At 40.8% G+C, this 26,364-nt stretch overlaps 1 protein-coding gene across 8 annotated transcripts in view; it reads right to left on the bottom strand.

Moving 5' to 3' along the window:
- Positions 1-26,364, bottom strand: part of ESRRG (estrogen related receptor gamma) — a 372,987-nt gene that overhangs the window by 144,497 nt on the left and 202,126 nt on the right. The window contains exon 1 of one of the 8 annotated variants that reach the window (XM_059467351.1): positions 14,606-14,716. The exons of the other annotated variants lie outside the window; for them this stretch is intronic. Within the exon in view, the coding sequence (XP_059323334.1) occupies positions 14,606-14,661 (56 nt within the window). The 5' untranslated portion in view covers positions 14,662-14,716. Of the gene's footprint in view, positions 1-14,605; positions 14,717-26,364 lie in introns of those variants that run through there. 8 annotated transcript variants of the gene reach the window in all.

Raw genomic sequence — 26,364 nt, 5'->3', positions numbered from 1 at the left:
ATGAATTAATACATTGGAAAATTAGGATTTCCCAAGCCTTCTGTTTCCATTATCCAAACTTATTGTTGAAATAATCATGAATATTCTCAGCACTGAAACTGTGTACCTAACTCTGTGTGTGAGGGAAATGCAATAAGAAAGAATGAAATCATTATTTTTATAAGGTTTTTGGTATATTTTCATGGAGTAGGTATTAAAGCTATTGCTTTTAATGATGGATTTAAATCCACTAAATAATAAGGTAAAGTGACTACTTCAGGTATTTTAGAAAATAGATGAATTCTAAACTATTTTCGGCTCTCAAACAAACCTACTCAATTCTCTCCAGATTTAAGCTCTGAATGCAATATTCCTGCTTGGGTAATGCTTGCCATTGCCTTGTGGTCAACATGCACAAGCAAAGCTCTCATCCTATCCCAACATTTCCTCTCAAAAACCAGACCTGTACCTCTCTACAGAGGTGTACAGGGATGTCCTGAAGCAAAAGGAGTTGCAGAGGTGTCTGTGAAGACATGATCTGGACCCTACAAAAGCAGCTATGGTTCATAAAAGCATTTCAGAATAAAAAAACCAAAGCAAACAAAAAACCAAAAAAACCCCAATAACAACAACAAAACAAAACTAACAAAAAAACAAAGCAAAACAAAAAAACAACAAAACCCCACATGGGTAAATACATCTCTATAAACTGGCAACTTGCAAGCAATTAAGGTGATGAAAGGAGACTGAATTATTAAAAATACTTTATTCTGTTCTATGAGAAAAGTAATTGTCAATCTCAATCCCATAAGTACATCATAGGAAAGAAGACATAATTGTCCTTAAACTGGACTTGATATAAATACCATGAACTTCATTTTCAAAAGGATCAGATTTTCCTCAGAGTTCTGCAAACAGATCGGATGATTTTCCCTAAGGTTGAGTTTGCAAACTTTCAAAAATAATTACCAGTTCAGGAAAAAGGAGTTGTGGTTTTTGTGGGTTAGTGCTTTGGTTCTGGAGGGGTTTGGTATTAAGAGTCTGGAGATTTTTAATTGCTGTTAGAGTTTTTTTTGCTGAAGATTTGTTTCATTTTTTTTGTTTCATTTTGCTTTTCTTTTGTTGTCTTCTTATTTTTCAAATGAAACTATGTATATAGTGTAAATGCAGCTTGATAGATTCCAATCTCTTCTCAAATCTGTTCCAGGAATAATGGGAAAGAGAAAAATACTTATAATACAGAGCATAAATGAAGGCAGATGTTGATGTTGAATGTAATGGATATAATAAATACATGGTTTTAACAGCTCCCAAATATGCAAACACAAAAGAATGGAAAAGCTGCCTTTTAAAAGGAAAGGTGTATAGAAGAAAGAAGCAGACATTAAACCCTAAATTGCAAAGGTGTAATTTCCAAAAGACAGTAAAATCTACCTCCTCCTCTATGTCAATGACTAAGAAAGTTTAAACAGTGCATGCTGACATTCCATCCTCCCATTCCTCTGCTTCAGTTTTGCAGCACTAACTTTGAACACCTTGACATTTACCTCTCTCCCTTTCCTTTAACAGTAACAGAGGTGCACTCTTAAAGGAGGAAAAAGTGTCTTTAAAAATCTCAAAAGCATAATAATTCTTGCACTTACTCCTTTGCAGCTGAGCAGAGCCATTTACATAGTCCACTAAACACTGTTTAGTAAACACGACAAGAGTGCTTCTAATCTTACTGCCCTTGTAAAACCAAGACAGGGGTTCTGTTTTTAGTGCACACTCTGGTTCAGCATTTATCCTGTTTTATGTTGTTCACACCTGCTGCTGACTAGCAGCCTGCTGATGGGTTGTGGTTTGTGCCGCTCCCAGACAATCCTCACCAGCTCCAACAAAAAACTTATCACTAAAGTGGAAACAAAAACCCAACTGCTGTGCAAAAACTGTAAAAGGCAAGAAAGACCTGACATTTCTGCTTCCTCTTCCTTACTCCACAACCCAACTGGTCAAATTTAAAACCAATGTTCAAGTGCACATGCTTACATTTAGTCCTCATGCCTAGCTTTTCTAGGAGTTCTCCAGACAGCAAATCTTAGAGACAAATGTCATGGACACAACCTTTATAAATATATGCTGTGTAGGTGTAATTCACATTTTCCTTTGTGCCTAATGAAATAATAGGCTTTGCTCTAACAGAAGTGCTGAATGCTGATAATGCATCCTTTTGTGAACCTTTACAGGAACAGGCTTTTGCAGATTCAAAAAAAAAAAAAAAACCAAAACTTCCTTCAACGTATCTTCACATGAAATTAAAGATGTTACTGTTGTAGAAATCCGGTTCTGTTTCTTAATCACAACAGTAATCTACACACAAGCATTAAAAAAGAAAGAAGGCCATAAAGTCATACCTATGGCTTCTTTTGTACAGAAAATGGAATGCTTTATCCAAGACAAAAATGGATTAAAGGAAGAAGTCTGAAATTACAAAGCATTTATAGCCAAGGAGAATAAGAAACTCAAGAGAAGCAAACCAAATGAAAACAGAAATCTTTTTGCACTAGAAAAGTCTCTAAAATGGAGGGCAGTACATGGTACTCTCACGCCCACTTCATGGTACTCTTTATATGACTCAAAAAACATAAACAATATTGGAGATATTGTTTGGAGAGCAAACTGTCTCCTTTATCCTGTTATGCCACCTTGGCCTATTTCTTTCTACAAAGAGAAAAATGCTTTCTGTCCAAAAGCCAAGTTCCTATATCTCTTAAACACTACACAAACCTTTTCATAAATAAATGTTGGTTGGAGGCCAGACAAGGTAATTCTCCAGCCATTAAAATTTATTTTATATCCCATAGGCAAAGACACGCTGAATGACCCTTGGTGATTTCTGAATTCTGCATAGGAACACCAGGGTGTTTCAGCATATATATGAAAAGGTGACATGTATCAAGCAGACACAGGTATTCCACATTGCAGCTTTACATCCCAAATTCATCACGAGAAACAAACCAAGATAAATCAATCTTTATATAAATCCAGCATTTCAACCTCTCTTGCAATTCAGATGTAAAACCAAAAAAAAAAAAAGGGTCCGTCTCACTTTGTCTTACCATCTCCATCTGAAGGATTTCTACCTCCTCTTCAGGCAGCCCAAGGCTGAAGATATGGCATAATGCCAACACTGCTTTTAAGCTCACACAGAAAATATTATGGGGTAATCTTAGTATTTCCTGGTCACACTCCCTTAGGCAACTCTATACTGGTGCAAATGTCACATCCTGGCAGTGAGTCCTTGGACACAGGCTCCACTTCTTGATTGATTGATTTTAAAATACTACCAAATCATTCATTTTTTTAAAATCCATTATAGAGACTGATCCAAAACCTGCTAAAATGAATGGCATTCTTTCCATTTAGTCTTGAATCAGTCCACTATCAGTAGAAGCTAAAGATTTCTTCAAATAGATGCAAGCAAGACCTCTGCAGCAGACAGTCCTTCTTCCCTTGGAAAATCTCTCCTAACTTACCTAACAATGGTACAAAAGCCCCACATCAATTTTGTCAAACAGCTGCATCTGCAGTATTCCTGTTCCAGCATTACCTAATGCACAAGTATTACACCTTTTTTTAAAACTGGGGGGGGGGGGGGAAGGCAGTGGGGCCAGGGGGGAAGAATTCCCACCCCCGTCATCCATCAAGTGTACATCCAGGCCACTGCTCCTGAGAAATCTAATATATGCTAAAGAGATACAAAAAGACATTAAAAGCTTTCAGAAATAAAAGTGCTTCAGAAGCTATATTTTAATATTGCCAAGTAGGGTTTTTTCCCAATTATAAAGTTGACTTAAATGCCCAAGATACTGCATTTCAGAGGCAGTGGCAGCAGCTTTCAGATCGCCTGTATTAGTGGCTGAAGTGTATTGCTGATTGCAAAGATAGACTATCATCATCTGTGGGGGAGAATATAAATAAATAAATAAAGATTGGCATTCCCTACCAACCTTGCTACCTGCTGCCTTGAAGCACTCTTTTCAAGTGCAGCCTCCGCAGGAGAAAAAAAAAAAAAAACTTAAGACTACTTTATTTTGATTATAGTGCTTTCCCCAGGCAGGAATTTTTATTTCAGTTAGAATCTTTAAACCATTACATTTTCAGTGATGCATTTTTATATTTACAGTTGACATCTTCATAGAAGAATGAAACCTTTGAGCAACAGCTCTAAAGCATGAAGGTTGCCTGCAGTAAGTACTTAAATTATTTTACACCCAAATGGAGCCAGTTGTTTTTAGCTAAAATTTAATAAACCTTAAATCAATGACCTTTCTTTTACTGAAAGCTTGCACTTGGGAAAACTAACTTTCCTAAGAAACATATTTTGGTGAATAAATGCCAAACAAAGGCCTATTTAAATCCGAACATTGTCTCAATTTATAGCTTGTGAACATTCAGTTCCTAAATTCCTGACTGCTACCTAATGTATAGAACAGTGGAGCTTTGGTTTAATCACATATCATTGATTTCAAAGTGTCACAGTGATCTCATTGACAGTAATCAATAATAATCCAAAATCAATCAAATATACTCTTGCACTATCATTCGTCAAATCTGAATATCCCAGAATTAATTGTAGGCATGTGAAAGAAAAAGAACCTAGAATTAAAAAAAACCCAAAAGGGTACAAAAATACAAATCAGCCAACTTTGAGAAAATAACAGTGCATCTGAGCATGCTTCGTGCCTGCTGGAGTAAGTTAATGATGAATCATACCTTGCCTTCCCAGCAAATACTCTGAAATACATTCTTTTTCAAACATGAAAATACACAGCACCTGAAGGCAGCGGACACACGAGTCAATGATCAAGCATGATTTTATGAGCAGCCATGTTACCTGCCAAATATTAAATGTGTTGCCAGTACATTACAAACAGCACAAGTATGTTACACTATGAAGAACTGCACATTGTAAGTTAGCCACTGCACTTCACAAAGCAAGAAAGGATAAAATTGCTGCATTTCTGTACCAAAAGCATGAATAGAGGTAGCCACTTATCAAAAGAGCTGTTATTGTTGCCGAGGACTCCTCTCTCAACACATTCACCTGTAATTTTGTCAAGGTAATAAATCCTTCCATTCATTACAGCACACTCAAAAGCACCCTGCTATTTAATTTAAATGGAAAAAAGGCCCAAAGTGTCTAAAACATTTACTTTTGCTAATGTAAAAGTGCTGGCATTTTACTTCATTCCTGATAAGCCGGTGCCAATGGATGTGATTATTCTTTTCTTATTCAAAGCATATCAGTAGTTCAAAAGCACTCTCAATCTTATCAGGTGTATGAACAGCACAGTTACTGAAAACAGTTTGTACTGCTCCTCTCTCTTTCTGCCAGGCTATCAGATAAACCCAACTAACTAACTGTATTTACACACAATCAAACATAAGCTGTGTCTTCAGCACACTGTAGCGTGTTTCTGGCACGTCACAGGTTTTCTGCTTGACATTAGTCGTAACTAAACCAGCAGCAGTGAATTAGCTTACAACAAAAACAGCCACTCCATAACGCTTAACGCAAAAAGGACATAGGGAGGGAAAAAATGAGAAAAATTTTGTGAAGAATGATCACTTCTATCTCAATATTTCACAGGCATTTATCTGGTACTACTTGGAAAGCAGCATGGAAGCAATAGGTTTCAAATGCATTCAAAACAGATCTGACACAGGCCTTACCAGCAGAAAAAAAAAAATTCTATTTGCTTTTTTGTTTATTCTTTTCTCCGATCCTCCAAGAACTGTCTCTGATTTGCAAAGGGTGAAAAAGTGAAAGAAAGAAAGGAAAATGTTTACAGTGTCTGAAGGCATTTAAGTACTGGTTTTGTCCGGAACAAGACAGTGATTTCTCATGATCCAGCCTTCACCTGGCACTAAAAGACACACCACAAAAACAAAACAAAATATCCCCCACTCTCCCCCAAACAAGCCTCTCGGTAACTCTCCTTTTCATTCAGTGTCTCAGATACAGTATTTTCAGTGCTAACTCCTGAGGAATAATAAGAAACCAACTACTTCAGAAGAGCCATCCGTGGCTTTGAAGATTTCACCTGCCGCAGGAAATAGGCACAGGATCCCCTTCATTCTCCTCAGGGTGACAGTGTACTCCCAGGACAAGCGCAGCATTTGAAGAGTTAAACATTAACCTAGCAGTGCGCTCTCAGCTCACTAATTGAAAACTTCTGGAACGCCAAGAGAAATCCTGAGTTTCGGCTCTTTGATTAATTACAGCCTTCCTTGGGAGCTGGAGCTCCAGCCCCTGTGTGGAGGCTCCTTCCCAGTGCGCCCTCCCAGTGACAGCCTCTCCCAGCACTCTGATGGAGCACCAAGGGCAGCCCCAGGCCACCACCTGAGCCCATCCCGCGCCTCTGCCCGGCCTCACGGCGCACAACAGCCATCCTGGAGATGTGTGGGAGAACAATGAGCCGAATTAAGCCAAGTGTGCAGCGCCGGCTAATGCGGCCCGTGGTTGTTTCTCCATCTGTGACACCGGGCCGGTGATGGATGGGACAGGTGTCACTCACACCGATGGCAGCCACCTGCCGTGGCCGTGGCCGCTCCGCGCCCTTCGTGTTCCCCAGCACCAACTGGGCCCGAGCAGCTCCTGCCAGGAGAGCGATGGGTGTCCCTGGATGTCCCTCAGCAACACCCCAGTGTCACCCCTTTAGTGCTGAGGGCAGCAGCTGGTGGCAGACGTGGCCGCTTCGGAACATCTCGTCTGTCCCACCATGGCGGCGGCTGCCATGAGAACATTCCCATCAGTGAAAGTATTCCCTGGCAAAGTGAATATAATTCAGCAGAGAAAAACTTGCATTCACAGCGCATTATCATGGTAAGGAGTGAAAAAAAAAGCCCCACTTTTTGATGTAAGAATTTTACCATTCTTCCAAGATAATTTTGCTAGCAATATATCAGCATTTGCTTTGGAAATGCACTCTAAATATACTTTAGATGGCAGGTGAGTTTTAGCACCTTTTTTAACTTGGTGCTTTTCCTTTTTTTTCCCCCCTTAAAAGTGAAAAAATAATTGTGCAGGAGAAAGCCTCACAGACTTGCTGAAATTAATCCCTCTGAAAACTATTTTCGCATTAATACTTGCCAATCGAGTATATCGCAGTCTGCCTAAAGCAATAAAATACCAACTTAAACACAAAGTGACACTGGCATTCATCCTTCACAAAGACAGGAACGAAATTCTAGAGCCAATTTAAAAACAGAAAAAAAAATAAAAGTAAATAAAGAATACATAGAAAATTGCTTGATTCTCTTACATTTTCAATATTTGGAAAACTATACAAACTGCCAGTAGAACTTTGCAAAGCATACATAAAAGAGTACAATTTCCCCTTTTTAGTTAACTACTGTCTTTACTAGATTTTCCTGGTTCGTATTTCCTTAGAAATATTAATGTGTGAGACTGAAAAAAGTGTTTCTTCCAAAAACAGCTCTAGAAGCAAACCCAGAAACAGAGGGGAAGGGGGAAAAAGTAGCAGTATCATAGGTAAGAATGGACTGAATAAAACAAGTCACCTCCTCCCCACCATCCCGGCACCTTTATATGGGAAGGAATTTCAGAAATGCTTAGGAACAAGCTAGCTGTTCATTTTAGGTATGACTTTTTCATTTCACTCACCAGCATCTCTACATCTACAGGACTTTAAATTGTTTCCAATCTAGCTGGCTTTGGGGAGGCAGGGAGTGTCTAAGCACATATGGCTGGCTTTAAATTTTTTAATACAATTTTTAGCGTTTTTAAATTTTTGTTTCTTGTTTTGTTTGTTTAGAGTTAGGGCTTTTTTCCGAGGCCATTCAAAACAAGCAACAGCAACTCCACATCATCTTCTCATTCTAACTTGCCAAAGCCATCAATCTCTGATCACACCTATTAGAATCTCACTGTAGCCAGCACCACATTTTGCGACAGCTTGACCAGTTGTTTAAGGGAAGAGTGTGTGATGGAGCAAAGCTAAATCGACACATCTGTGATACTTCTGACACCCCTCAGCATGGCTAATATTAATTTGTTTTCTTTGGCTAGGTAAGTGCTGCCAAAACACATTACATATGGTATGTAGTTCCAATCAAAATGATGAAAAGGAGATGTGCAGGGTTTTTTTTTTCCACTTACAGCAACACGAAGGCACACAGAGTGCTAAGAGACATCTATACGAAGCTACAGAGTAATAACTTGAAAAACCTCTAATCACTGCATCTTAAAGTTTGGTTTCAGAATACAACCCTTTAAGAGAATCTGCCCTCCCATATAAAGACAGCAGCTCAAAACTGCAAAGAGTTTTTACTCAGGAAAAGAGAATATGATTTTCATTGTATGACGAAAGGATATATTTCAACTATTCTTGTGTGCATAGGGGTAACTAATCATATTTCAGCAGGCTATCATATAAATAAATGTGCACAATTATGTAGAAGGATATTATAAATGGCTTGATTAGACTGAGGACAAGGCCTTCTATTTCATACACCCCGCGATACTAACTTACCACAGTGTATGATGATCCGCCTCCAATTTCATACTTAAGGTTCTGTATTAGCGTCACAAAATATTAAGTTTTGTGGCTGGTTTTTTTGTTTGTTTTGCTTTGCCTTGTAAATAATTTTGACCCAAGTAAGAAAATTTCACCTAGATGTCATAAAAATTCAGGCTGGTGCCCCATGGTAAGAATAAGACATTCAGCGGTACAGAAAAACAGCATATGCTTGTCTTTTACTCTGTAAAAGTACTTCTATTGCTCTAACTTTCATTAGGCTGCTAATAAACATTTTTCTAGCAAGCATAAGAAGCTGAAGTGAAAAAATGAATTTTATTTCAATTTTAGAAGAAATGGGTAATGACGTTCTGATTTAAAAGCTATGCTACTTAAAAGAGGAAAATAATTGGAAATTAGATAAGATTCCCTTTGATGCAAACCTGTTATCTTAAGGAACAGCAAAGAGAAAAGCTCTTCTTCATTTGAAGGAAATACAAATTAATTGAAAAACATTACCAGCATTATGTAAACAAACCCAAGAGATTTAAAGCTTTTATAACACCGAAAATACAGAAATTATTTCGTAAGACACAGAAGTCAAAAGGCAATATCCTACAGAAGCTTGTCTCCAAAGTGCTACTGAAAAAGCAATACCAAGTCCTTTAAAGAATAATTAAGCAGTACCATCTGAAATGGCAGTATACAAATTCAGTTTAACATTTTTCTTTAATGTTAAAATAGTAAAAATAGTATTTTCACTTCTGGACAACAGAACCACAACAAAAGAAGAAAACAAAAACCCCACAACTATAGGACTTCTAGAGAGGACTAAGGAGCATTAAAACCGCATATGTGTTTTATATTTTTGTCTGAGGACATCATGGTGTATATCAACAGCCACATGCAGGAGGCTTTCCCCCCTAAAAATAATTATATTCTTTGGATGTAAATATAACTGTGTCCAAGGACATATTTAGCTGAAAAAATAAATCTGTTTGACGGCCAAAACTTATAGAAATGTGAATAAATATTAGACTTCTCATTTACTTGTAAGAGAAAAATTTTATAAAAACATACAGCATCTTTTAAAAGCAAAACTGTGAGTACAATACAAAACCTGCTAGATTACATGGAGAACCTACTACAAAGTGAGGTGTAAATACTTTACATTGCTGGCCAGCTCTTTTCTCGTGGATAAGAAAAAACCCACATAAAGGCAGCTGCTTTTTGACAAGCAACTGCACAGAAGGAAGTTATATAGCTCTGCATATATATATATATATATATATATATATATATATACTTACTGTGTATATGTCTGTGGCTAACACACAACAATAGATGTACATTGCCAAAACTGCATAAGGAACACACTATACACCTGGAACACACACAGAGGCATGGATATAAACGTGTTTGAACACAAAACTTGCTGTGCACAGGCAGAAGATTTCACACAAAATGCAAATACACAAAACAAAACCACATACGTACATGCTGCTACAGACAGGGCTGTGCACGTATGAGTCCCTAAGTCAAGCCTAAAGGACGATACACGAAATGTAAAAGAACGGGTAATAAGTGGAGTGTCAAGCTGCAGCGACTGCTGGTGTCATCCCTGCACTATCAAACATACATATGAGTATGATTGGAGACAGAGAGGCTAAATATTTCACTGTCAGAGCATGTCGAGAAATGCAATTCATTTCTCTCTCATGTGCTTTAGGACAATGACAATTTAATACAAGGCCAGTGGATGTAAAAGAGATAAAAACTGAACAAACTGGCCCAGCATAATCACAGATTTCCTCTAGAGAGCTCGGTAGCGTGAGGCTCATATGCACTTGTAATGGATCAACATTTTATTGTTTCTTCCCTCCATGAATTTGCTATGAAAAAGAATTCATAGCAAAGCTTCTCTTATAGACAGAGGCTACTTCAGGCTTCAATAGGAGCAAGAATTTATTTCACTTTTTTTTTCCTACTTCTCCTATACATTTTACTTATTCTAAGCAAAAAAGTAATTATTTTATATACTTCCTTGAAAGGTTAAATAAGCAATTTTTTCATTTTTACTTATACTTCCACAGAGGTGCAAGCAACCTCTGTGCAGGCCCAGGGTCCGTCCTTTAAAAACAGTTCTGTAAAATGAATAATCTTGTCATTTGTTCATGAATATATTATACTTTTATACCACAATTTTTCTATCATAACTTTGCAATATACAGAAATAGCAGCATAGCATGTGGACTGACATATATGTGAGAATAGACATATCATACTTTTTAGCTACTCTAAGCAAAGTGGGCTTCAAGTATTGTTAAATATTATCATAGACAAGTTACCTTCTCTATTTGATGAATAGCACCATGTATTTGAAATTAATTGCAAAAGTAGGGTTGGCTAATGAGGTGGCCCTTATCTTTTCTCAGCAGTGCAAGCACAAGTATTTTTCTGCTGGCTCAATATTTTTTAAATGCCCAAAGTGCTATTAACTAAGTTGAAATTTGATTAAAATATGAACGTTAAAATATTCACAACAGCTAATGCAGCTACACAAAAAAAAAAAGGGCTAAGAAAATTCTTATCTCTTTTCTTATCATTAAGCATGTGTTTTGAAAAATAATAATTAAATAAATTGTTCCCTACAGATTCTCACAGTTGTTTTGCTTCCCATTAGCATCTCTGACAACAGTTTGTTAAGACAATAGTTATTCTTTATTATGGAACTATGGGGATGATGCCCTTCTACCTGCCTCACTTCAAAAAGAAATTTGAAGGAAATGTTAAAGCTTAAGGTCTGTCAGAAAAAGGACAGCGATTCTTAGGAAAAAACAGGGGGGAAAAGTATGGAAAAAATGATCAGCCATTCAAGAGAATTAATGGATATCCACAAGGGCTTTGCTAATAACATGGGTTAATTACCGCTGCAACGCACCAGGCTCAGTAAATAAAAGAGCACAACCATAAACACATTAAAATGAGCACCCATCACTAAAAGAGGGGTAAGCGCCAGTAAAGGAAAATCTGCCAGGTAGGCATTTCAGCACAAACCCTTTATACTTCCTGCAGGATTCAAAAACTTGCCACCAGTATAGCAGAACCAAAAAAGCAAAGCCCCATCACCGGAACGGGGAAGGAGGAAGGGACCAAGGCCTGCCTGCTGCCCAAGGGGAGAGCCCAGGCTGGGGCTCGGTGCCACCCCACACACGGGGTACCCACCAGAACACCAGCCTGGGACTTCATTTCTCAGGAACAACTACAACAAGCTATCGAATAAGGCAAACGGGTGAGGTTAAAGACCTTCAGAGCCTGGAGAAATCATGGAGCGGAATAAAGTGCTGCTTCCCACCTCACAAAGAAGCGTTCTTCAGTCTGCCCCTTTCCTGCCCTTACGAATAAAAGACACTTCTAAAAAAAATTCTTCAGCAATTTGAGGCTATGCCAAAATATTTTAAAGAGTGAAACTGACACAAACTCTTTTATGTTTAGCACATAATCACCTAGTGCACATACAAACACACAAATATATGTACATGTGAGTAACACACACACTCATACTCATCCATACACAAACACAACCCGGCCAGACTCACAGGGTGACTCCACAGATCATTCCGACATTGCAACATGAAAATGGTTAGAAAAATATAAAATATGTACACCAGCCACCACTGCACTGAAGTACTCACTTGCTGTGACACCTACGTCCACTTTTTAAACATTACAGCCCTTTTATGCAACCTTTATTTCTTGTCGTCAGAGTATCGTATCGGGTCTGTTGTAAAATGAAAATCTATGCACGGGAACAGATGAATTTGTTTCACATATAAACATTATTGCGCACTTTTAAATGGAGAAACTGGGAAAGCAGCTACATGCTCAAATGAATGAAACACAGTGAGCCACAAAACATACACAGCGCACAGAAGCTTTCTGGAGTTACAAATCTCCCCAATTTTCTATGTTTGGCATTCAGAGACCGTGTTTAAATTTACTAAACTACTTCTGTTCTCTCCCCTTCCTACCCCCCTGCTTTTTTGAGTGTTTCAATTGCCTTTCCTTCTTCCAACAGCTGTGACAACTGTTAAAACAGTCGGTAAAATTAAGTCCGCTCTATAATCCTTTAGTCAATGTTACATTTTAATCAGAGGTTGAAGGAGATTTCCCGTTATGAACGCAGTGATTAATTTAAAATTATTAAACTGACACATATGTCAAAATGAGCAGATATATTTATTGCATCTGTTAGCTTATTAACTATTAGTAATTATTAGTGCTATTGTTATTGCTGAAAGAGCAAAAAGCTAAGACTGCGGCTGGCTTTAAGTTATCGCATTCTTTAACAAGCTCTGCCTTAAAATCAAAGCATACCTAGTGATGGTCAGACAGATATCTGCGCACTCCCAAAATGTTTAGACAATTTCTAGCTCGAATCCTCTCTACCCTCATCCATAAGAGCTGCAGAAACTCCTACATGTACGTCCTTATGCTTACATGTGCACATGCATGTTACAGTATGTAGTTAAATCCCAGTTATTACGGATATTAATAACATGCAAAACTCTGGTATTTATTAATTGAGATGGAGAAGCAGATATGTTTCTGAATGTTAGTTCTTTCTCTGTGTCCACTCAATCCCACATGCCTCCAGCCCTGCACTCAGACAATATATTAGGAGTGTTCTGAGATGACTTTTAATTGAGTCAAAGGAAGAAAAAAATTAGTTCGAATCTTGCACCAGAGCCAAAAAGACATGTGCCCCGATTTCATTTAAATGCATCTACTCTAAGAGGCTTATCTAAACTAATCATTCAAATTAGCTGTAAGAAGGTAAATTCAAGAAAGCTGCTTTGGGGGGGTGGGAGGGTTAAAACATCCACCAAAAAAAAAAGGCAACCCAAAAAAAACCCCACAACCATAAAATACTCAACTTATTGTCTTTTTATGTATTTTATGAAAAACGTGTCATTGTTAGTAAAAGCTGTGGAAACTGTATTCTTATATTATGAAGCTATCTTACACTATATGCATACAGTGCACTGACCTATAAGGCATAGCTGAGAGGGCACCCTACCTCTGTTTATATGCTTTTCTTTACCCCCAAAACACTGTGGGTAAAGAAAAGCAGTGGGTCTTCCCCGCGTCCCCTTCCTGCGAGCCAGGCTGTTTGTTACTTCCCATCTTATTTCCCCAACATGCGATCACGGCAATTCACTTTTCATGCCTGGCTTAATTACCAGCAGCCATGCAGTCAGTGTGCAGGCAGTAAGGACAGCTAGTGGGCATCCACCTATAGTACACTGTCACCTCCGGAGCAGCCTCTCGGCGGCCGCGGCGGGGGCGATGCTGGCCGCCGGCCGGGGCTTCTCCTCGGCGCTCCCGTCTGTCACTGCCGGCCTAACACGGGGCACAGCGACGTAAGTGGCTCGACAAGGAGAAAAATGAACCGGTGACAGCTCCCGTCACCGGGAGAGCTGTTTAATCCCGGCGGCGGGCTGAAACCAAGTTCGGGAGCCGCTCCTCAGCCCCAGAGCACCCGGTTCTGTTTGGGCGCCAGGCTTTCCGCCGGAGTCACTCCGCCAGGTAGCTGAGAAGTGCCAGCCAAGAACTGCGGCTCCTCAAAAAGTGTGTTCGGCCGCCTTTGTAGGGAGCAGCAGCGGCGGGGAGGGACACGCCGTGCGCCGCGGACCCGCCAAGTGCCCCACGCCGCCTCCCCGGCCGCTGCCGCCGCGGGTCCGGAGCGGCGCCCCCCGGCAGGGCGCTCGCACCGCACCGGCGGCCGCCACTGCGCCGGGCACCGCGCCGGCGGCCGCTCCCGGCCGGCGCCCTCCCGCCCGCCGCCGCCTCTCCGCCGGCGCACCTGTCAGACGGCGAGCGCCGGGGCGGCCGCGGGGCCGGGGATCGCCCGCCGCCAGCGCCGCTCCCGCCGGGCGCATCCCGCCCGGCCCCCCCACGGCGCGCAGCGGCCGCGCAGCGCCCCGGGCCGGCTCCCGCCCGCGGCCGCGGCGCAGCGTTACCTGCAGCGGCGTCTTAGGCGCCTGTCATGTTTGGGGCAGGCGGCGTGCGGCGGTGGGGTGGGGGCGGGGAGCGGTACCTACTCTTCCTCGTAGTGCAGGGAGAGCGGCTCCGGCAGGCAAAGTTCTACCGAATCCATGTGCGCCCGGCGACCATCCTCCGTGCGCCCCCGCGGTGAAAGCAAAGTTTCCGTGGCCGAGCGCCGCGCACTTGGCACGGGCGCGCTCCGGGCGCGGCGGCGGCGGCGGCGGCGGGCGGGGACCAAAAGCTCGCCCGCGCGCCTAATCAAGGACTTAAAGCCCCGCGCGGAGCTCATGAATATGCAGCAGGGCTGTACATATGCATCCCCCCGGCCCGGGGGGACGGCCGATTGGTGCGGCCGCGGCCAATCAGGCGCCAGGGGCGCTGGGGCGGCCCGGCGCGCGGGGCGCGCGGGGCGCGCGGCAGGTAGAGGGTGGGGACGGGGGAGCGGCCTGAGGCGGCGGCGGCGGCCGGGGCAGAGCCCGCGGACGTGCCTGCGCCGCCGGACCGACCCACCGAGCGATCGGCCGGGGCTGCCCGCTCCGCTTCCCGCCGTCGCTTCCTTCCCTTCCTTTCCCTTCCCTTCCTTTCCCTTCCCTTCCCTTCCCGCCCCAACTTCGGCAGGTACCTTGGCAGGCTCCCGGTTAAGGACTCTGCGCAAAGGTAGAGGATGAAGTTTGCGCCGCCGCCGCTGCCGGCCGTGGCGTTTGGCTGTGGCGGCAGCCGCGCTCGGCTCCCGGCGCGCTCTCCCGAACGCCGCTTCCCTAACCTTTGGAACTGCTCGGCGCCGGGGAAAAACAAATAATTATAACGCCAAGCGCGGCCTGCCGAAGCCTCCGGGTAACTCAACTTTTCATTGTCGTGCGAGTTGCTTTTGAGGGGAAAGGGGAGGGGGAGCGGGCTGGAATTTGACTATGTATATGTGATATTATACATAAAAACATACAAAAATTACACAACTATCTAATATAGAGATATATAGTTTCCTATTTAAAATTCAAAGTTTCCTTTTCTACCTAGTTAAAAAAAATTCCTTACGAAACGAGCACAAATCCAGTCCTTAGCATTATGGGTGCAACTGGGAGCGAATACAGGTACGCGTGTTCCTATACAACACGGGGGCGTGTGTTTATTTAAATATAAATATATAAAGCATCTGCCCTTAAACGAGTATTTGTATGTTTAGATGTGTATATTTAGAAATTAGAAAGAAAAGATCCCGAACTGATCGATTTCCTCTGTTAGTGTGCAGGGATTAGAGTGGACCAACTCAGCCTGCCTCATTTTAATGAGATAAGGGCTGCACTGGAGCAGCTCTGCAGTGGTAAATCTGGGAGGGTGCCTAGACCTCTACAGTGTTTGGGGGTTTGGGTTTTCTGTAAAGTAAGTTTTGCTGAACTGAAAGGGCAATAAACACATATCCCTGTAGGCATGCTTGCATAAACATCACCAAGCCCGGTTCCAGCAAAGCACTGCTTAGAGCCAGCTCAGAGTTGTTCTCTGGCGTATGAAAGATTCCTGATTAAACTTGTTCCAGCACAAAAAATGTACTCAGGTTTAGGGACATTAGAGACACTGTTTGCCCTGAAACACATGCACATATCCTGTTTTGAAAGTATCAGTAATGAATATGGGATAAATCTTTTTTCTCAAAAGCTACCACCTTTACCTAACATTCCAATTAACGCACCATATGTATTTTCCAGGTTCAAAGCGTTTCTGTCCCTACCAGTGAAAACAGATGCAGGCTGTTTCTGTCCAGAAAAAAGCCAAACCGACACTGGAAAGACAATAATTTCTTAGAATGCAGCTTAACTCTTACAAAATCTTTTGTGACTGGAGCCCTAACATGATGCAAATGGCAGTCTTTTAGATCAAAACAAATCAGTGTGAACCCTCAGAATGCAGTAATACTATTCACAGAAATGCCCTCTCCAGATCTGTCTCACAGCATTTTACAAAAAAAATATACAGCAACAGAACCAAATCCCAACATATATAGGTTCAACAGACATGCTTGTGTATGCTTACAACTAAGAGATTCCAGCATTCTGTATTTAACCTTATGTGAAAACTGGGCCTGCTTCCTACAAACCTGGTATAAATACCTGCAATTTTAGGAATCAGAACTCAGACAGCAAAACTACAGCTCAAACTACTGTACAAAAGCAGGTAGTAAAAGCTTAATTACTAGTAGCATTATGCTGTCTATATTGTTAAATGTGAACTCTGTAATTAAGATGTAAATTTGCTTGTGAGCAGTGAATTAAAAAGCTCTGAAATGTAGAGTAAAATTTAAGTACTCTGTAGAAACATCAGGGACAAAAAAATCAGTTTTACCAAATTTTAAAACAGGAGGCATTAAATCATGTTACTCTGTTAGAACATCCTCTTTAAGTAACAATTTGATAAATGTAGATTTTGGAATCAAATCAGAACTGGAATAGGATGTCTTTATGTATAGTTATCTGTATGACAATATAAACTCAAAATGCAGTTCCTACAAACTGATTTACATGTGCACTTGGGCAAAACACAAATACAAATATATTGTTTGTATTGAGTATCTCTGTGTATAGATTTATAAGTATATAAGAGTATGTCTGTTTATAGATTTATACCCAAAATGTCTATTTTTCAGTATTTTTTATTCCAAAATGCTTTTAAATCTTTGCATGTATATGTCTTTTTCTTATATAAATATCAGTCGTAAATTATCCCCTGCGCATGTGTGATTTGATGTGGTCACTTTTCTGTATTACATTCATTGGAATACGCCCTCCTGAACATCTGACAGCTAATCCATTCTGAAACTTACCGAAGCACAGGTTAGCTTCATTCCTACTTTTGTTCATTATCTCCTTAGATTTTATATTCAGAGGCTGAAGCACGATGGTCTCTCCTTCTGACATGGTCTGTCTTCCTGTAAGCCCTCATTTTCACATTCCCATAGTTTCCAATACCTTGCTATCCCCCATCCTCCTCTGCACCCCCAAATAATGCATTTTTCCTCTGCCCCTCGGAGCCATCACCAGTTTTCTATCGAGCATCTTCGATCCAAGCAAGCAGCTCTCTGCCCTGCCAGTGCTGCCTCTTGGAGAACCAGAAATACTGTGCTGCACTTTGCATGTTGATAAACAAAGCAGTTGGCTTCTTCCCCCAGGGACTGAAAGTGTCACCTCCACCAGACTGGGGCCTGGAATTCCAGCTACATTCTTGAACTTGGGTTTCACAGTTACAGATCAGTTTGGGGAGAGTGGAAAAAAAATATAAGAAAGAGATTACTGCAGCAAATAAACTGGGGCTAACTGTAGCTTCATTTTAAGCCCTTCTGTAGAAATAAATAAAAGCAGTAGCCAGAAGTAGGGGGGGGAGAAGGCAATCCAGGTAGCAGTTTACTGAATTTTATCAGGAAATACACAATAGGAACATGCATGCAAACACACATCTGCAATAACTTATCAAAATGTACAGTGCAAAATCTTACCACAAGGAGTCCATACAAAACAGTGCTAATGGAATCAAGAGAGAGGAAAGAAAAAATTGTCAGGAGTGCCTGTTCCAGTCAAGGGGCATTGCTGAGCAGCACCTACATTTCCATGTCTCTCTGTGAATCTAATCTTTCCTGTGTGCCAAACAGTACATCTTTAAGCATCTTCACATCTAAATACTACAGACATTTCAAGGCATCAGAAGAGCCAGATTCTTAAAGCACACCCACCTCAAGGCAGCTGAGGTGAGGTTCAGTGGCACTTCACAGAAACCTCACAGTGCTCTGTGTTAAATGTGTATTTACCAAAAGGAGCAACAAGCTCAAGCCAGCAGGGAAGCTGCAAGAATAGGAAAGTCTGGTAGCTGCTGAGGATTTATTTGGGAATAAGCATACTTTAGATAAAGATTTGCAATACACCATGGAGGCTTATTCAGTGTCCAGCTGGAAAATACCATATTGTTAAGAGTTTGAAATAAATACTGAAGTGTCATCAAATATGTGATCTTTTCTTTATTCACAACCACTCCTTAAAGAACCACAACTCAGATGTGATCTCACTCAGTGCTACAGTGACATTAACATTAGTACTGCCACTGACAACTCCTCTTTTGTGCTTCTCACTGGAAGGCACTTGGTGCACCCCTGGATATGCTGCTAATGAATTAAAAAAGCTAACACCTCAAAAGTTCCAAATTCTGCTCACCTGTTTGTACATAGTTGGACAAATGCTATCAAGTTATTACTTGAAAGCCATCTGCCTCTTCAGTCTGTATTTAGCATTAATTACTCTTTGTTTTGATCTTAGGGGGAAAAGCTCACACAACACAATCTCTGATGCTCCTTAGAACTTTTCCACAGTGTGTTCACAAATACATGGAGCAAGGCTTTTAGCTTTTGCTGCTACATTCAGTCCCAGCACATAAAAAATGTCTCTGTGAAATAACAGCAATTGCCTTACCATGTTACTGAACTACATTCAATTTATCTGGTCTCAAATAAATACTCCATATTTTCTCCTTGTTTTATTTTCAAGGGCATGGGTATTTAAATGACTGCTTTCACTGGTACAGAATAGAATCTGTTCACACTGCTATAAATAAATATTCTCTTGACGAAACACCTTTTCCAAAGCCTCTGACAAAATGAAAGAAAGGAAAAAAAGAAAAAAAAAAAAGGAGAAAGAAAAAAAAACACCAGAAGAAGGAAGCCGCATGCACATTGCCTGTCACCCACCAAAAAAGGTCTCCTCCCTAAAGATAATTCAGGCACACACTTCAATATGGATATCTCACTATTACCCCAAGCTCTTTTTTTAGTGGAAGTTTCTTCAGATAAACTGAAGTACATTACTGTCTCAGACAGCCAAGGATAAGATGACTGAGGGAATTCAGTTGCTCTGTTTAATTAATACAGGATTATTTCACTTTCATTTTGTGAAGCTAATAATATGACTGGTGGAATGTCAGTAAAAATTAAATCATAAACTAGTGCAGTACCAAAGGGAAAACTTACTTTAGTTATGGAGTATTCCCAGCAGAAATCTTGAAAATCTTATACATATTTACACTGATAAAATACCACATGTACTTCATGGGATACTGCAAGCTTTCTACAATCCTTGTGGCATGTTTTTACAGAGCAAGAGTTAACATTTTGAGATTATACATTAATAAATGAGTTGCAGTTGTATTGTTTCTTGAATGTTAAGCACCACATACTAAACGCAGGAACACGTTCAAGGTCAATGCCCTATTTTAGACCTTTTCAGCAGCTGTGATATTATGATAATAATACTTAAAATATTCCTATAGAAAGAGTAAATTAGCCCCTTTCACTAGAAGGATTACTATGATAAACAACAAATCTGAAAGAGAACAAATTCAGATCTCTCTTTTTGTTTGTTGTTTTCTGTTTTGTTTTGGTTTCTTTTCCCCCCCAGCAATGCAATAAATGGCTGTCTTTTACTGTGATGGTTTTTCTATCCAGGAATTTAAAAAATAAAAAGGCAAACCTAAACCCCCAATGATTTATTCTGCACTTACATTACCTTTTGTTGGTGTGGTTTTTGTTTTTTTTTTGGAGGCCTCACCTATGTAAAGTGCCTTCTTTAAAATGTGTTTATGCTTTCTATTAGAATCAAAACATACCAGTTGACATCCCATTCTATCACCTATACTGCAGTGAAATGTAATATCCCACTAAACCAGAAGGGAAAGAAGAAAACTTAGCATCAGCAGCTATTCCTAAGCAAGATTAGGGGTTTAGCTCCATCTAACTGAGGGATGAGACAGGTCCCTCAATGGGTCTCTCCCCACTCCCCCACCTGCCCTCCTACCTGGCTGCAAGCTCAAAACGCTAAAAATAGAAGAAGAAGACGTAAATATTTCCCCAGTGAAAACACCAATAATCTTTACCGTGAGCTGACATGAATTGCTTGTTACACTGCCCTAGGATATCATGGCTCGGAGCGAGCGCGCAGACACGCACAGAGCCACCAACCACCCTCAAAGCTTTTGTGCCGTCTATTTGTGCATGTCCATGTCGCAGAGGCTCCTACGACATCTGACGTGGGGCCGGGACACCTGCGGTCCAGAGCGCTCCCTCCAGCCTGCCTGCCCACCCCGGCACTCCCGGCCCCTCTTCCATCACTCCTCTGCCTCCTGCTCCCCCTCCGCTCCCTTCGCTCTGGCATTTTTATTATTAATGTTATTGCTATTATTACTGTCCAAGCATAAGCTGATCCACAGGGGAGCCTGTGTAATTTAACCCCTCAAGCACTAAATTCCTTCACATGTGCCAAAGACACAGGTTTGTTGTTGCCTCCAGCAATATCCCAGGAAGACGAGTGATGGCGGTGTCATATCATCACACAGCGACTTAATCTATTGCGACATCCAGGGAACGGGTAACTGAAGAGATTTACAGAACATGCTCTCTGCCTGAATACAAAATGTTATCCCCTTTACCAACAAACTCAAGTCACGAGAAACAAAGTGAAACAAATTTTGCCCTCTTATGGCTCATTGTTTCCATGACTGCTTTATCCAATCCTACCTCCCCATTACTTGTCCCACTGTACATCTTCTAGCTATACAACACTTTTTTCAATATTTTTGTTCTCCATCCTTTGTTCTTCACGTGTTCTCTGATTAACAAACAGCTAGATCATGTTGAACTGCCAAGTAACATAAGCCTTGGAAATCTTTTATCCATACACTAGATGACTGGAACTATCACTTACATCAGGGTTATCTCTACATGCTGTCTTTATGTTCTCTGACATCTAATGCATGCTTTTTAAAACAATGGATTAAAAGGGTTGCACTTTTTAAAGGTGCAAGGAATGCTAATTTAAGCACACATTAGCTACAATAAACACCAACCTCAGGAAAGCATCTATTTTAAGTACTGAAAATCACAAACCCCCAGCCTGTTTGTCAAGTAGGGACTTTCGACATGATTGTCCTGTTATCCATAACTATTAAGGAACAATTCAATATAATAAAGCAGCCTATAACTGTTCTCTCCAAGATTGAGGTGAGATTCTCTCCCTTCTAACATTTCACTGACTTAGGAAGCAAGAATTTGGCACAGAATTAATACTGAAGACAAATGAGACTAGTGAAACGTCCTCAGCTCAGGATAACCTGATTGTGCTGGTGAAAAGAGCTTTCACCATGGGAAATTAACAGCTCTGAAACCACTGGTAACAAAGGCTGAGTTCAGATGCTCAAGAGTAAACAAATCCTTGCTCCCATAAAGTAATAGCTACCCTTATCTCTAGACACCCAGATAGAAAATAGGTAGAGGCTTCCATGAAGGCCACTGAACCCTGTCCTTTCCCTGTAGCAACAGAACACTGATTTTTGTTTCAGTATACCTTCCTTTTTTAAAGCCTGTATCAGCTGAATGACTGAGCATTCAAAAATGTACACTTTGTTTAGAGGCATATTTAGACTCCAAGTTAGATTATTTCTTGAACACTTACTTGTGGGCACAGGAAGACATTAAGAACTCCTTGTACTTCTCCCAGCCATTAAGATGAAGAGACTTAAAAGATGGGTTATCATGGATATACAGCTTCCAGATGGTAACTGTGTGGTTCCAGGAGTTGAAAGAAAAGTGGAATTCACCACCAATTGCTTTTTTCCCAGGCCCTTCAGCTCCAGCCCCCCTGAAAGCCCAAGGCCTGATGTGGCAGGGTGCACTGAGATGCTGCTGACCACTGCTGTATTCCTTTCCCTTTAGGGGTGGGTGGGATGTTTAGAAAGCCCACCAAGAAGATGGCAGTGCACACCAACACAAGTGCAGCATCCTGCTATCTCCAGTAGACTTGTACACTAACATTTAAGGGAGCATTAATGTCATTAATACAATACTGAAGAGTCACACTTTTAACAAAAATACCTGTGTTACATTACATTAATACAACGAAAACCTTTTTTTCTGGCTTAATTAGTATGTATGTTCAAATGACAGCATATAATCATAATGACATCCTTCTGCAGCTAAAGCCTTCTATTATCAACTTTGTTTCTGTCCTATAGCAGCTTCACTTCTATTGACCAGACAGTTAGCCCTGTTCAATTATTCAATCTCAAATCAATAGATTTTAGCTCCACATATAATAGTTAAGGTGTAAACACTATGCATGTGCTCTTTCAGCTTTATTAATTTACTTGCAAATTTGAATTTATAGCTTATTTTTAAAGAAACATGCAAAATTCAGTTTTCATATTAGGCTGTTTATTCCTCCCACCAGCTCTGCCCCTGTTTCAGGTGTTACATTTCCAGTAATCAAGTTTAACTTGCCTATGACATAAATGTCTTTCTTCCACAGATAAAAAAAGGAAAAGTAAGAATGATAATTATTTAATTCTGATTATGCTGAATAAAGCAATAAAATAGCAGTATGACTTTTAAGCAGATCCAGTCAATATTTCGTTGCTAAAGCAGTCACTCAAGGTGTGAATTGATCCAGAAAATACAGCCTTTAGACTTGCTGCACTTCTGACACTTGTATCACAAACAATTTGGTTCAATTACTGCAGGTATGTGTCTGTGTGTGTGCCTATACCTACACAAACCACATGGAATGAGCGTGTCCAGAGGAGAGCAACGAAACTAATAAGGGGCTTGGAACACAAGCCATATGAAGAGCGACTGAGGGAGCTGGGGTTGTTCAGCCTGGAGAAAAGGAGACTCAGGGGTGACCTCATCACTCTCTACAACTTCCTGAAGGGTGGCTGTAGTGAGCTGGGGGTCGGCCTCTTTCTCCGGGCGACAACGGATAGAACAAGAGGACACAGTCTCAAGTTGCGTCAAGCTAGATGTAAGTTAGAAGTAAGAAGGAAATACTTCACAGAAAGAGTGGTCAGAAACTGGAATCATTTACCCAGTGAGGTGGTAGAGGCATCATCCCTTGAAGAATTTAAAAAAAGACTGGATGTGGCACTTGCTGCCATGATCTAGCTGAACAGTTAGAACATCGGCTGGACTAGATGATCTTATAGGTCTCTTCCAGTCTTGAAAATTCTGTGATTCTGTGATTCTGTGATTCTGTGAAATGTATTATATTATAGGCTCTTGGTTACCTATGCATCTTCACACACAAAAAAGAGGTGGCAAGAAAGTAAGCTGAACCAACACATGCATACAGAAGTGTCTCCATCTTTCACTCTAGTTAAAAACCACTTTATTAATTTTGTCCCTCCAAGCTTACAGAGCTTCCAGTTGACAGTCCGATTTCACATTCTTTTCTCAAACAAATGCACGTTGACTCGAGCAGCACACACCCCCCACTCAATACTTTAGCACTGCAGAACAGATTCCCGATTACCTGCAATGCTTTAACAAAGTATAACACATTCCTGATTACCTAATTCCTGAAAGTACATCCATTTTTGTGCATCTAGAGAACAGATCTAACACTAGTGCCATAATGCAGTATCTTTACTGACCAGATAACCCAGAATAATGTGGTTACAATTTATCTGAGCCTGAGTTCAAACAACACTACCCAACGAAATACTGATATCCTGGGGAACACCCTTGCTGTTACCTGCCTTGAACCCTTCCAGGACTATGTCCAAAGCAGCTGCAGTTTATAAGCTGGAGGATAATGCCAGGGAGCTGTTACAGCAAGAAAATCTAAAGCAATTTCTGCATACAACCATTACAATGTGACTGTTAAGAGACAGATAAGAATTTCTCTATTTTTGTCAAGGAAACAATAGGCTTAAAAATTTGGAAAGGCTTTAAAACATAAAATATCAAAAGGAAAAGTTGCAACTCAGTCTTCCTACTGACCTGTTTACTCCAAATTCAGATTATCTGCTCCCAAGGTATTAGCATAAACTTCTCCAGTGCTATTAAAGGCCGTATCTGCATTCTTTTGCACTGTTTGCATTTAGTACACATATTTTCAGAATGCTAACAGTCTTTTATTCAATAATGAATTTGGCAGAAAAACAAGAATAGGCTCTCTTTTAGTGCTATTTTTCTAAATAAATTCTCTGAACCTGATTGAGTTAGATCCTTGAATCATGCTTTGGAAGATGCAACTTGGAGTTTTTGAATAAAGTGAAGCACTTAAGCAAATCAGACTTTTATTCTTCATCCACTGAGAAGGCTCAGATTTAAGATGAAAGAGCTGGGCTGCCTTTCTCTCTCCTTGTCCTGCAAGGTCCCTTCATTCTCCCTGTTTTCCCAGTAGATTTACTTGTGAATCTGGTGACAGCCACATTTGAAGTCCTGAGGTCTGACTCCTGACCTCCGTTATGTTAGCCCTTCCCTGCAGAAGAACTACCCCTTGGATCACTGACTTGCTATTATTCTATGGTTAATAGACCTGAGCTGTGCAATATTTTTTTATCTGGCTACAGTCCTATCTCTAAATTCTCTATTTTGAATGAATACCGATTTTGTGACATGAAGTCTGCTATATAATGAAATGCAAACAATGAAAAGGCTAAATCAGTTTACAAAAAATCTATTTGTCAAACAGTGTGGAGATGCTCCCAATTTAGTCTGGGCAGTGCATGCAGTTCTTGATAAGGGAGTTAAAACCGAGCCGTTCCACTGCATAAAAATAAAAGCATCTGCAAGGGAGAGGCATTTTCTTTAGGAGACTCTTCCCTATAACCTATAGGTAATTATTAAAAAAAAAAAAAAAAAAAGGAAAATAAAGAAAAAGAAAAAGAAAAAAAAAAGAAAAAAAAAAAGAAAAAAAAAAGAAAAAAAAACCTGCCCCCTCCATACCCCTCGGATTCTGCAGGAATTTTCCAACAGCCAGGAGCACTGTTAGAGGAGTAACAGCAAACGCCTCCCCAGCGCAGTCCCCTTATGTCACATTTGCATTTCTATTCAGCTACATTGCCTGACAATGAAGCAAATGGGCCTGGCCTTATCTGTACAATTCCGGACAACAGAGATTTTCTGAGCCATACAAAGGAACGAGCTTAACATTCAGCACTCAGCACCTCCTGGCGTCCCCCCGTCCCCCGGCCCTGGGGGGATGGCGGTCACACCAACACCTGGCCACGCTCGCACGGCATCCGCAAGGAGCCGGCCGAGAGAATGACAATAAATTACAAGGAAAAGCCATCGAGACTTTGAAGGAGCTCGCCAGCCACAAGGAAGAAAACAGCCCGAACCCTCTGGGTTTTCAGGCTTTGTTTGGAGCGCAAAGGAGTGTCCCTGGAATGTAAAAGTAGATAATATCTAGTCAACCATTTGTGAGTCCCGCCGTCCCTTTTAGGCTGGTATTTAATACAGCAGATGAAACCTATAGAGCCTTTTATCAGGGAAATTCCATCTCACCCCAGTTTTCATTAGAAAACCTTTAGCAGCTAGGCTGGCTATTTCATTGCCATTTCATTGCACTACGAGGAAATTTCCGGCTAATTCCTTCAAAATTAATATCGTCTGATCTAAAAGTTAGAAATGACACGAAAAAACCCGCACAAGCTGAAACCTCCAGATCAAACTTGTGTTATGACAGGACTTAAGCCAGCTATAATACAGGCTAGGGCTTTAAACAGCAAGGAAAAAAATTACAGTGACACGGTTCTGTAGACACTTTGGCTTTAGTCTGGCTTTACATTTTATATATATATGTATATACAAACATGCACTTACACATTGTATCTGTCTTCTTGTCCCTCTCTTGCTCTCAAATACTCAGGGTAGGTAACAAAAGCGGCCTCAATCTCAAGTACAAGAAACTTCATAGTGAAGGGGGTTATCCACATGTTTATTTGTATACACAGAAGTAATCTGGGGTAGCAAGCAAGGAAAGGGAGTCGGTAAAGCGTCCCTTTTTTTGTC

This window comes from Ammospiza nelsoni, chromosome 3 (genome assembly GCF_027579445.1).
Source record: "Ammospiza nelsoni isolate bAmmNel1 chromosome 3, bAmmNel1.pri, whole genome shotgun sequence".
Taxonomy (NCBI): Eukaryota; Metazoa; Chordata; class Aves; order Passeriformes; family Passerellidae; genus Ammospiza; species Ammospiza nelsoni.
The sequence above is the reverse complement of the archived record's forward strand: the minus strand, read 5'-3'. Positions and strand labels throughout refer to the sequence as shown.